Below are 12,984 nucleotides of genomic sequence, written 5' to 3'. Positions count from 1 at the left end.
TAGAGAAGTTCCTTTAGCGTTTGCTGTAGAGCTGGTTTGGTGGTGGTGAATTCTCTTAGCTTTTGCTTGTCTGTAAAGTTTTTAATTTCTCTGTCAAAGCTGAATGAGATCCTTGCTGGGTAGAGTAATCTTGGTTGTAGGTTCTTCCCTTTCAGCACTTTAAATATGTCCTGCCATTCCCTTCTGGCTTGCAGAGTTTCTGCTGAAAGATCAGCTGTTAACCTTATGGGGTTTCCCTTGTATGTTATTTGTTGTTTTTCCCTTGCTTCTTTTAATATTTTTTCTTTATTTAATTTTTGATAGTTTGATTAATATGTGTCTTGGCATGTTTCTCCTTAGATTTATCCTGTATGGGACTCTCTGCACTTCCTGGACTTGATTAACTATTTCCTTTCCCATATTAGGGAAGGCGTCACCTATAATGTCTTCAAATATTTTCTCATCCCTTTCTTTTTCTCCTCTTCTTCTGGAACCCCAATAATTCGAATGTTGGTGTGTTTAATATTTTCGCAGAGGTCTCTGAGACTGTCCTCAATTCTTTTCAGTCTTTTTTCTTTATTCTGCTCTGCAGTAGTTATTTCCACTATTTTATCTTCTAGGTCACTTATCCGTTTTTCTGCCTCAGTTATTCTATTGATTCCTTCTAGAGAATATTTAATTTCGTATATTGTGTTGTTCATCATTGTTTGTTTGCGCTTTAGTTTTTCTATGTCCTTGTTAAACGTTTCTTGTATTTTCTCTATTCTACTTCCAAGATTTTGGATCATCTTTACTATCATTATTCCGAATTCTTTTTCAGGTAGACTGCCTATTTCTTCTTCATTTGTTAGGTCTGGTGGGTTTTTACCTTGCTCCTTCATCTGCTGTGTGTTTCTCTGTCTTCTCATTTTGCTTAACTCACTGTGTTTTGGGTCTCCTTTTCACAGGCTGCACGTTCATAGTTCCCGTTGTTTTTGTTGTCTGACCCCAGTGTCTAAGGCTGGTTCAGTGGGTTGTGTAGGCTTCCTGGTGTAGGGGACTAGTGCCTGTGTTCTGGTCGATGGGGCTGGATCTTGTCTTTCTGGTGGTCAGGTCCATGTCCAGTGGTGTGTTTTGGGGTGTCTGTGACCTTATTATTATTTTAGGCAGCCTCTCTGCTAATGCGTGCAGTTGTGTTCCTGTCTTGCTAGTTGTTTGTCATAGGGTGTGCAGCACTGTAGCTTGCTGGTCGTTGAGTGGAGCTGGGTCTTTGCGGTGAGATGGACATCTCTGGGAGAGCTTTTGCTGTTTGATATTATGTGTAGCTGGGAGCTCTCTGGTGGACCAATGTCCTGAACTTGGCTCTCCCACCTCAGAGGCACAGGCCTGACACCTGGCCGGAGCACCAAGACCCTGTCAGCCACACAGCTCAGAAGAAAGGGGAGAAAAAAAGAAAGAAAGAAAGAAAAAGTAAATTTATTAAAATAAAAAATAATTATTAAAAATGAAATTGAAAAGTAATAAAAAAGGAAAAAGTAAAAGAAAGAAAGAAGAGAGCAACTAAACCAAAAAACAAATCCACCAATGATCGCAAGCACTAAAAAGTACACTAAGAAAAACCAAAAAAAAAAAAACCGGGCAGACAGAACCCTAGGACAAATGGTAACAGCAAAGCTATACAGACAAAATCGCACAAAGAAGCACACACATACACATTCACAGAAAGAGAAAAAGGAATAAAAAATACATATTGTTGCTCCCAAAGTCCCACCGCCTCAAATTTGGGATGATTCGTTGTGTATTCAGGTATTCCGCAGATGCAGGGTACATCAAGTTGATTTTGGAGATTTAATCCGCTGCTTCTGAGGCTGCTGGGAGAGATTTCCCTTTCTCTTCTTTGTGCGCACAGCTCCCGGGGTTCAGCTTTGGAGTTGGCCTCACCTCTGCGTGTAGGTCTCCTGAGGGCGTCTGTTCCCGTCCAAAGAGGATGGGGTTAAAGTAGCAGCTGATTAGGGGGCTCCGGCTCACTCAGGCTGGGGAGAGGGAGGGGTATGGAATGCTGGGCCAGCCTGCAGCAGCAGAGGTCAGCATGACGTTTCAACAGCCTGAGGTGCGCCGTGTGTTCTGGGAAGTTGTCTCTGGATCACGGGACCCCAGCATTGGCAGGCTGAACAGGCTCCCAGGAGGGGAGGTGTGGATAGGGACCTGTGCTTGCACGCATGCTTCTTGGTGGCTGCAGCGGCAGCCTTAGCATTTCACGCCCGTTTCTGGTGTCTGCTGATAGCCACGGCTCACGCCCGTCTCTGGAGCTCATTTAGGCGGTGCTCTGAATCCCCTCTCCTCGCACACCCCGAAACAATGGTCTCTTGCCTCTTAGGCAGTTCCAGACTTTTTCCCAGACTCCCTCCCTGATAGCTGTGGCACATAAGCCCGCTTAAGGCTGTGTTCATGCAGCCAGCCCCAGTCCTTTCCCTGGGGATCTGACCTCTGAAGCCCGAGCCTCAGCTCCCTGCCCCCACCTGCCCAAGCGGATGAGCAGACAAGCCTCTCAGGCTGGTGAGTGCTGGTTGGCATCGATCCTCTGTGCGGGAATCTCTCCGCTTTGCCGTCTGCATCCCTGTTGCTGTGCTCTCCTCTGTGGCTCCGAAGCTTCCCCCTGCCACCCACTGTCTCCAACAGTGAAGGGGCTTCCTAGGGTGGGGAAATTTTCCTCCTTCAAGCTCCCTCCCAGGGGTGCAGATCCTGTCCCTATTATTTTGTCCGTTTTTTCTTTTTTCTTTGTCCTACCCAGGTACGTGGGGAGTTCCTTGCCTTTAGGGAGGTCTGAGGTCTTCTGCAAGCATTCAGTAGGTATTCTGTAAGAGTTGTTCCACATGTAGATGTATTTCTGATGTATTTGTGGGGACGAAGGTGATGTCCACGTCTTACTCTTCTGCCATCTTGAACTTCTCCCTTTTATTATTTTTTTAAATTTAATTTTTTAAAATTGCAATTTATGTCCTTTTTTAAAAATAACATTTTCTTAGACTTTAAAATAAAGACTGTTACAAGAGACAAAGAGGGACACTACATAATGATCAAGGGATCAATCCAAGAAGAAGATTTAATAATTATAAATATTTATGCACGCAACATAGGAGCACCTCAGTACATAAGGCAAATCCTAACAACCATAAAAGGAGAAATCGACTGTAACACAATCATAGTAGGGGAGTTTAACACCCCACTTTCACCAATGGACAGATCATCCAAAATGAAAACAAATAAGGAAACACAAGATTTAAATGATACATTAAACAAGATAGACTTAATTGATATTTATAGGACATTCCATCCCAAAACAACAGAATAAACTTTTTTCTCAAGTGCTCATGGAACATTCTACAGGATAGACCATATATTGGGTCACAAATCAAGCCTTGGTAAATTTAAGAAAATTGAAATCGTATCAAGTATCTTTTCAAACCACAATGCTATAAGGCTAGATATCAGTTACAGGAAAAAAAAACCTAGAAAATACAAACACATGGAGGATAAACAATACGCTACTAAATAACCAAGAGATCACTGAAGAAATCAAAGAAGAAATCAAAAAATACCTAGAAACAAATGACAATGAAAACACGATGACCCAAAACCTATGGGATGCAGCAAAAGCAGTTCTAAGAGGGAAGTTTATAGCAATACAGTCCTACCTCAAGAAACAAGAAAAATATCAAACAGCTTAACTTTGCACCTAAAGCAATTACAGAAAGAAGAACAACAAAAAAACCCCCAAAGTTAGCAGAAGGAAAGAAATCTTAAAGATCAGATGAGAAATAAATGAAAAAGAAATGAAGAAAACAGTAACAAAGATCAATAGAACTAAACGCTGGTTCTTTGAGAAGATAAACACACTTGATAAACCATTAGCCAGACTCCTCAAGGAGAAAAAGGGAGAAGACTCAGATCAAATTACAAATGAATTACAAATGAAAAAGGAGAAGTAACAATTGATACTGCAGAAATATAAAGGATCATGGGAGATCACTATAAGCAACTCTATGCCAATAAAATGGACAACCTGGAAGAAATGGACAAATTCTTAGAAAAGCACAGCCTTCCGAGACTGAACCAGGAAGAAACAGAAAATATAAAGAGACCAGTCACAAGCACTGAAACTGAAACTGGGATTAAAAATCTTCCAACAAACAAAAGCCCAGGACTAGATGGCTTCACTGGAGAATTCTATCAAACATTTAGAGAAGAGCTAACACCTACCCTTCTGAAATTCTTCCAAAATATAGCAGAGGGAGTAACACTCCCAAACTCATTCTATGAGGCCATCATCACCCTGATACCAAAACCATACAAAAAAAGAAAACTACAGGCTAACATCATTGATGCACATAGATACAAAAATCCTCAACAAAATACTAGCAAATAGAATCCAACAGCACATTAAAAGGATCATACACCATGATCAAGTGTGGTTTATCTCAAGAATGCAAGGATTCTTCAGTGTATGAAATCAGTCAATTTGCTACACCATATTTACAAATTGAAGGATAAAAACTATATAAACTCAATAGATGCAGAAAAAGCTTTTCGAGAAAATTCAACACCCATTTATGATAAAAACTCTCCAGAAAGTAGGCATAGAGGGAACCTACCTCAACATAATAAAAGCCATGTATGACAAACCCACAGCCAACATTGTTCTCAATGGTGAAAAACTGAAAGCATTTCCTCTAAGATAAGGAACAAGACAAGGTTGCCCACTCTCACCACTGTTATTCAACATAGTTTTGGAAGTTTTAGCCACAGGAATCAGGGAAGAAAAAGAAATTAAAGGCATCCAAATCAGAAGAGAAGTAAAACTCTCACTGTTTGCAGATAATATGTTACTATACATAGAGAAGCCTAAAGATGCTACCAGAAAACTACTACTAGAACTAATCAGTGAATTTGGTAGACTAGCAGGATACAAAATTAATGCACAGAAATCTCTTGCATTCCTATACACAAATGATGAAAAATCTGAAAGAGAAATTCAGGAAACACTCCCATTTACCATTGCAGCAAAAAGGATGGAATACCTAGGAATAAACCTACCTAAGGAGACAAAAGACCTGTATGCAGAAAACTATAAGACACTGATAAAAGAAATTAAAGGTGGTACAAGCAGATGGAGAGATATACCATGTCCTCGGATTGGAAGCATCAACATTGTGAAAATGACTATACTACCCAAAGCAATCTACAGATTCAATGCAATCCCCATCAAACTAGCACTGGCATTTTTCACAGAACTAGAACAAAAAAAATCACAATTTATATGGAAACACAAACGACCCCGATAGCCAAAGCAATCTAAAAAAGAAAAACTGAGCTGGAAGAATCAGGTTCCCAGACTTCAGACTATACTACAAAGCTACAGTAATCAAGACAGTATGGTACTCGCACAAAAACAGAAATATAGATCAATGGAATAGGATAGAAAGCCCAGAGAGAACCCAAGCACATATGGTCACCTTATTTTTGCTAAAGGGGACAAGAGTATACAGTGGAGAAAAGGCAGCCTCTTCAGTAAGTGGTGCTGGGAAAGCTGGACAGTTGCATGTAAAAGAATGAAATTAGAACACTTCCTAACACCATACACAAAAATAAACTCCGACTGGATTAAAGACCAAATGTAACGCCAGACACTATCAAACTCTTAGAGGAAAATACAGGCAGAACACTCTATGACATAAATCACAGCAAGATCCTTTTTGACCCACCTCCTAGAGAAATGGAAATAAAAACAAAAATAAACAAATGGGACCTAATGAAACTTAAAAGCTTTTGCACAGCAAAGGAAACCATAAACAAAATGAAAAGACCACTCTCAGAATGCGAGAAAATATTTGCAAACGAAGCAACTGACAAGCGATTAATGTCCGAAATATAGAAGCAACTCATGCAGCTCAATCTCAAAAAAGCAAACAACCCAATCCAAAAATAGGCAGAAGACTGAAATAGACATTTCTCCAAGGAAGATATACAGACTGCCAACAAACACATGAAAAGATGCTCAACATCACCAATCATTAGAGAAATGCAAATCAAAACTACAGTGAGATATCACCTCACAGCGGTCAGAATGGCCATCATCAGAAAATCTACAAACAGTAAATGCTGAAGACGGTGTGGAGAAAAGGAACCCTCCTGCACTGCTGGTGGGAATGTAAATTGATACAGCCTCTATGGAGAACAGTATGGAGGTTCCTTAAAGAACTAAAAGTAGAACTACCATGTGACCCAGTAATCCCACTACTGGGCATATATACCCTGAGAAAACCATAATTCAAAAAGAGTCATGTACCACAACGTTCATTGCAGCACTATTTACAATAGCCAGGACATGGAAGCAGCCTAAGTGTTCATCGACAGGTGAGTGGATAAGGAAGATCATACATACAATGGAATATTAGCCATAAAAAGAAACGAAATTGAGTTATTTGTTGTGAGGTGGATGGGCATAGAGTCTGTCATCCAGAGTGAAGTAAGTCAGAAAGAGAAAAACAAATATTGTATGCTACACATATATATATGGAATCTAAGAAAAAAAAAAAGGTTCTGATTAACCTAAGGGCAGGACAGAAATAAAGACAGAGACGTAGAGAATGGACTTAAGGACATGGGGAGGGAGAAGGGTAAGCTGGGATGAAGTGAGAGAGCAGCACTGACATATATACACTACCAAATGTAAGATAGCTAGTGGGAAGCAGCTGCATAGCGCAGGGAGATGAGCTCGGTGCTTTGTGACCACGTAGAGGGGTGGGGTATGGAAGGTGGGAGGGAGACGCAAGAAGGAGGGGATATGGGGATATATGTATGCATATAGCTGATTCACTTTGTTATCCAGCAGAAACTAACACACCATGGTAAAGCAATTATACTCCAATAAAGATGTTAAAATAAAGTAAAATAAAATAACATTTTCTTATTTGACACAAGAATGCTCCAGGTTCATCTTAAAGTTATTTTTCCAAAGGGTTCTAATCCTTTTTTAGTGACAGAGGTCTAGAATTCACTATCTTGGCACCAAGTGAGTGGTAAGAGGTAAAGGGGGAAGAAATCACAGGACAGTTCACTCATGCTCATTTTGGACACAATCTGCTTGGCGTGATCGGCCCTTGTCCCTACTATTTAGACTTGGCATTTAACATGGTTTTCATTTCTATAGCCTTATATAGTATGTTCTGATTTCAGAGCAAGTTACCTATTATTATTTCTAGATGTTTTTGACCTTTTAAAAACATTCTGTTTTTTACATGAATTTTAGAATCACATGTCAAAATTCAAGTTCCAAAAAATTTTCGTTGATGTTTTAAAAAGTGTTGCATTTATTATTAGTTTAGGGTAGGATTTATCTATTTTTTTCTGCAAGATTGGGATTAATAAATGACTTCATTTTTTTCTTCCATTACAGGCTCCAGGAAAAGGCTTATAGTTTTTATCACATAACTCTCGTGTGCCTCTTGTTAAAATTGTTACAGTATAATTGTTTGTAGTTTTGTGTTTGTGAATAGTATCTTTTTAACATTTCTTCCATTGTCAGTTAACACATATGGAAAAGTGCCTAAACCATGGGTGTATAGTAATGAATTTTATTTAACCAGGAACCAGGTCAATAAATAGAACCTTGTTGGCTCCCTGAGGCTCCCCTGTATGCCCTTTCCTAATCACAACCCCCCTCCCTTCCTTTCCTCCTAAAGCCAGCAAATTACGGAAACTAGAGCTGCTTATTAATACATTGTTCAATACAGGGAACTATGACAGTTAAGCAGGGGAGGCTTTCTTCCCTGCCACAGAATTCTTCAGAGGTATTTACTCTGTGGTCCTTTATGTAAGGGCCAAAGAATAATATAATTGACTCTTTTTAAGGCTAGCTTTATGAGACAGGCAGATTTATATTTCTTAATTCTGTTTTGTACAGAACGATTCCATCCTTGATTGAGTAAAGCAGAGATTACAATATAAATTAAAAAGAATCTTTCCAAGGTTTGTTTTGTTTAGATGTCAGAATAGTAGCCTTAGATTATCTAGCTTGATAGAGAAGCTGAAACTGTGGTTCTGATGTTTCTTAGTTTAATGAGGTTGTGGAAATTGCTCAGACCATTTACCAGCCTCAGCTCCCTTCCGGTGCTGCTGATCAAGACAAATGCATGGTTTCTTTTCTGCGTCTCTTAGATTTTGGTGTCCAGTTCTGTCTTGGGGCCTCTTCTCACTGTGTACTTTGTATCTGAGCTGTCTCATACTATTGCTTCAGTGCCTACGGTTATCCTCATAAAATCCACTTTTATTTCCCAGACCAGGCTTTCCTGACCTGTGATTCTCTTAAATTCAAAGAATTGACTTTTAGGGTCATCTTAACATCTACCTGATTGAGTTGTTAAGGATCAGGAATTTGACCAAAGTCTGGCCTAGGGAAATTTTTGCAGAATAGGAAGTACAGAGGAAACAGCCTATGGAAGTGAGTGGTTATGCTATAAAATATGTTATATTCATTATATTATTAGATATATTATCATTAGTTTCAATGCTTCATCTCTATCTTCATACAAATAGGGTCTTTATAGTTGTTTGTACCTTTTGAGAAATGATCTTGGTATTATGCTTGAAGTGTTAATTCCAAAAACCTTGTCTATTTCTCCCTATCTTTAACTTTCTGAAGTGCTAATTAGAAAGCGCCCATATTCTTACAGATATTAATAGCACTAAGTTAGTGGTGGCTTTGCCACCACTTTGTTAGTTGGGGCTCTTTTTTATTTTCAATTCTGTCTCAATGAATTCGTTAATGAATATCTGTTTCTGAAAAATGCAACTTTAAAATCCCTAATGTTACAATTCTGTTTCGATTATAGTGGGGTTTTTTTTTAAAGAAATATACTAATAACTTTTGGTTTTGCTTCTAGAAAAACTGATTGCTTATCAACGAGAATTTCTTGCTTTAAAAGAACGGCTCCGAATAGCTGAACACAGAATCTCTCAGCGGTCTTCCGAACTCAATGCCATTGTACAGCAGTTCAAGCGTGTAGGAGCAGAAACAAACAGAAGTAAGGATGCGGTGAATAAATTTTCAGGTACAGACGATATTTTTGGTTTTATGAAAAGATTACATTTTCAACGGGTCATGTGAAATACTCTCTTTGAAAGTTGTCTAGAGTCGCAACATTTGTTACCCTCTACAGAGAGAAAAATCACCATACAAAACTTTTTCTATTGTGGTTAATTATAAAACAAGTTTATTAATTGCTAAATTTGATTTAAAGAGAGTAATATTAAGTTAAGTTTCACTGCCAATAGTGAAGAACCAGCATCTTTTAAAAAAAACATTTAGAATGAGACTAAAATTTAACTTGGTGTTTATGCATATTTCTGTTGTGACTTTTGTGGACTTCAGATGGACTCTGGGGACCTTTGAGCTATTTGAAGCAATTAGTGCTCTCAGATATGACTTACAAGAAATAAAAAGATATAGTTTTATAATGGGTACTTTTGAGGGTACCTGACCTGTTCCCTCTCTGAGAAATCCTGGTCTGAGCGAAATGAGTATCAACCATCTTCTGTTTCTTTCCTATTCTTATTCTAATGACTAAATTGATATATGTATATAATCAGTTGACTCCAAATCTACATAATCTTCCAAGAATAATATACTTTTTCATTTAGCATTATCTGTTATAATCTTTCACCATTAATTCCTCTCATCTTGAGATTCACTACCGTACCTTATTTTTAGAGATTCAGGCCCCTTTCTTCCCCTCCTGATTATAAAATTTGTATTATGGCACAGTAACATTTAAAATTATGGAATGGTTAACATTCTTTGTTTTCTTCTAGTCTTTTTTCCATGCATATTTTTCTTCAAAAGTGTAATTGTGTGTTTTATGGCCTTATTTTTGCTCTTGAAATTATGCTATTAGCATTTTACTATGGCATTGAATATTCTTTTAAAATACCATTTTTGATGACATATATATCAGCTAATCATATACTATAATATATTAAATATTTTTCTACAAGTAGGCAAATAGGATTTTTCTGGGTTGTTTTTGTCCCCCAATTTATAACTCTGTGAAGAACATCTCTGTATATAAATCAGTTACTTTTATGGTAGGACTTAAGTTATTTTCATTAGATTATGACTTTCTTAAAAACAGAATCTGTGTTTTGATGACTGTTGATTTCCAACCACGTGCCACAGTGGCTGGAACAAAACCGATTATTCACTAAATATTTATTGATTGCATAGAAGTTAAATTCCTAAAAGGGAAATTACTGAATAATAGGGCAGGAATGTTTTAAGGGTTTTGATGCTGTTCTTAATAGCTGAAACATTTATCACATTATCACCACAATTTAATATTACTGTTTAATCTGCTAACTTAATTTGATGGGTAGATATTGTTGTCTTGTAATTTGTAGTTGTTGCTTTTACATGAGGTTAAACTTTAATTTCATGTGTGATAGTTTCGTTTCTTTTGTGAACTTTCGGTTCTGAATATTCAGAGTATTTTAAGGGAATTTTCATATTGCTCTGTATAAAATTGTTATTGAGACTGCAAGTCCTTACTGCTAGCTTCCTTATTTAAAAGGTTAAGTTCTAGTTCAATGGAATTGTAAAACAATATTGATTATCCTATCAAGGTTTTATTTTCTATTATATTGAATGGTTCATTGGTTCCTCTCATAAAAACTGAAAAACGATTTGAAAGTTATGAACTGTACCAAACATTCTCAACTTGTGCTGTTTAAATTAGTGTACTTGAACTAAAAAAAAAATCTTCCATGTGAAATTTTGGTCAAATATAATAGCATAAAAAAGTGAAAGTTACTGGTGGTCGTTGTACTTACTGTTATTACATTTCCATGAGTGGATAGCGTGTTTACAGTCTGTCCCCCAGGGCTTGAGTTCTGACACATTATAAAGGTGAGTGGTTCACATTCTGTCTTCTCGTGGTACTCTGGCTGACCTTTTTAGCTTCATTCAGACTGTTCCCATCATCATGACTCTGTGAGACTCTGGTTGCCTAAGTGTCCATGGAAATATCATTGACCAAAGTATGAGATTAGGATAGAAAATTCTTTTAGTCTCATAAATTTTTACCACTATCTTTGTAACATCAGCAACTTCTATAAGTGAGGTACTACCGTGGATTGATTCTACTTCTGTATTTCAGATGGTACCCTAAAGCTCTTGAGGGAGTTAACAAGCAAAAAATCTCTTCAAGTGCCAAGTATTTATTATCATTTGCCTCATTTATTACAAAATGAAGGAAGCCTTCAACCTGTTGTGCAGATTGGTAATGGAAGAACAGGAGGTATGTTTGTTTTGTTTCCTATTGTATTTGCACTGCTGGTCTTAATTATGTCTTGGAGTATTATGTTGACCCTTATAAGTCAGGCAAGTCGGGAGTCAAGATGGCGGGCTAGGAGGATGCAGAATTCACATCTCTGCACAACTAGGGCACCTGCCAGGCACCAGTGGGGGACCACAGACACCTAAGGGGCGGGAGGAACCCCCCAGTGATGGGGAAGGACGTGGGGCGTGGGGGGAGTGAAGGGGGAGGAGAAGTGGAGGCAGGGCAGGACTGGCGTCCCTGAGGGGTGGCTGGGGGAGGGGAAGGGATCCCATGCCAAAGCGGGAAATTGGGGAACCACTGGGAGAGCAGAGGATCAAAAGGGAGCGTGGCCAGGTTTCCCCTGCCCACTTGGGCCCCTGGGAGCCTGCTGAGATCCCAGGACTGGTCCTCTGCCCACCAAGGTCCCCTCCAGCCACGCGGGTCCTGAGGGAGTGGGAGGGAGGGAAGGGGAGCAAAAATAAAGGCCGGACCTCTGGGTGGGAGAGGGGAGGAGTTCCTACACCCAGCGGGACCCACCCACGGTTAGGGGTCCAGTGGTGACGGGGGAGACCCTGGGGGAGATGGTGGGGGAGGGGCGTGGAGGAACAAAAGGGAACGCGGGCAGCGCTTTCCCTGTCCACTTAGGCACCGGGGAGCCTGTTGGGCTTCTGGGCCTAATCCTCTACCCTTGGAGCCTCCCTCTTGCCATGCCGAGCCCAAGCCCCGACCCTACACCCCCACCTCTACACTCAGAGGACCTCCTGCATCGCGCTGGGCCTAAACCCCACCCACACACCCTCACTCAGGGCCTTACCTCCAAAACTCTGGAACTCCGCACTCCAGAGGCCCTCCTTTAGACATGCTGCCTCTCTCCTTCCATGCAGGTCCTAAGCAGAGGCCCCGCCCCACGCTTGAACGTCACCCTGCCTAGGCCCCGCCCCCAAGGCCTTTTCTGGCTGTGTGTCTTGAGCCTAGGACCCGCCCCATGCTCACCCCCACCCGCCTTGTTCCCCCCCCACCCTAAACCCCGCTGCTGCCTAAGTTTCACCCCTGCCTAAACTCCGCCCCCATAGCCAAGGCTTTTTTTTTTTTTTTTCCCTTTTTTCCTCTTTTAGATTGGGGTTCTGTTTTACCTTGTTGATTCATTTATATTCTTATTTTTCCTAATCTTTTATTTTTCTAATTTTATTTTATTCCTTATACTTTGTTATAGTTCTCTCCTTTTGGCTTGTTCACCCCCCTTTTTTTTCTTTTTTCTGTTGTGGTTTTATTTTACCTTGTTGCAGTTGTTTCAATTATATTTTTATTTTTCCTAATATATTTTTCTAATTTTATTTTGTTTTTTATTCTTTGATATTGTACTGCTCCTTTTTTCTTTCTTTCTTTCTTTTTTCTTTTTTTTTGCCACATCATGCAGCTTGCGGGATCTTGGTTCCCAGGCCAGAGGTTGGGCCAGAGTTCCTGTGGTGGGAACTCCAATTCCTAACCGCTGGACTAACAGAGAACCTCAGACCCCAGGGAATATTAATCAGAGTGAGGCCTCCTGGAGGTTCTAATCTCAGCACCAAGACCTGGCTCTATCCAACTGCCTGCAAACTCCGGTGCTGGACACCTCAGGCCAAACAACAAGTAAGATAGGAATATAGCCTCACCC

General features: G+C 39.7%; 1 protein-coding gene across 2 annotated transcripts in view; it reads left to right on the top strand.

Moving 5' to 3' along the window:
• MGAT4A (alpha-1,3-mannosyl-glycoprotein 4-beta-N-acetylglucosaminyltransferase A) overlaps positions 1-12,984 on the top strand; it is a 109,609-nt gene that overhangs the window by 39,960 nt on the left and 56,665 nt on the right. For both annotated transcript variants that reach the window (XM_082851821.1, XM_082851820.1), the window contains exons 3-4: positions 8,901-9,068; positions 11,169-11,309. In XM_082851821.1, coding sequence (XP_082707947.1) covers positions 8,901-9,068; positions 11,169-11,309 — 309 coding nt within the window. The remainder of the gene's footprint in view (positions 1-8,900; positions 9,069-11,168; positions 11,310-12,984) is intronic.

Source organism: Leucopleurus acutus (genome assembly GCF_964270905.1).
Source record: "Leucopleurus acutus genome assembly, chromosome: 12".
Taxonomy (NCBI): Eukaryota; Metazoa; Chordata; class Mammalia; order Artiodactyla; family Delphinidae; genus Leucopleurus; species Leucopleurus acutus.
This window is presented reverse-complemented; position numbering and strand designations above follow the sequence as displayed.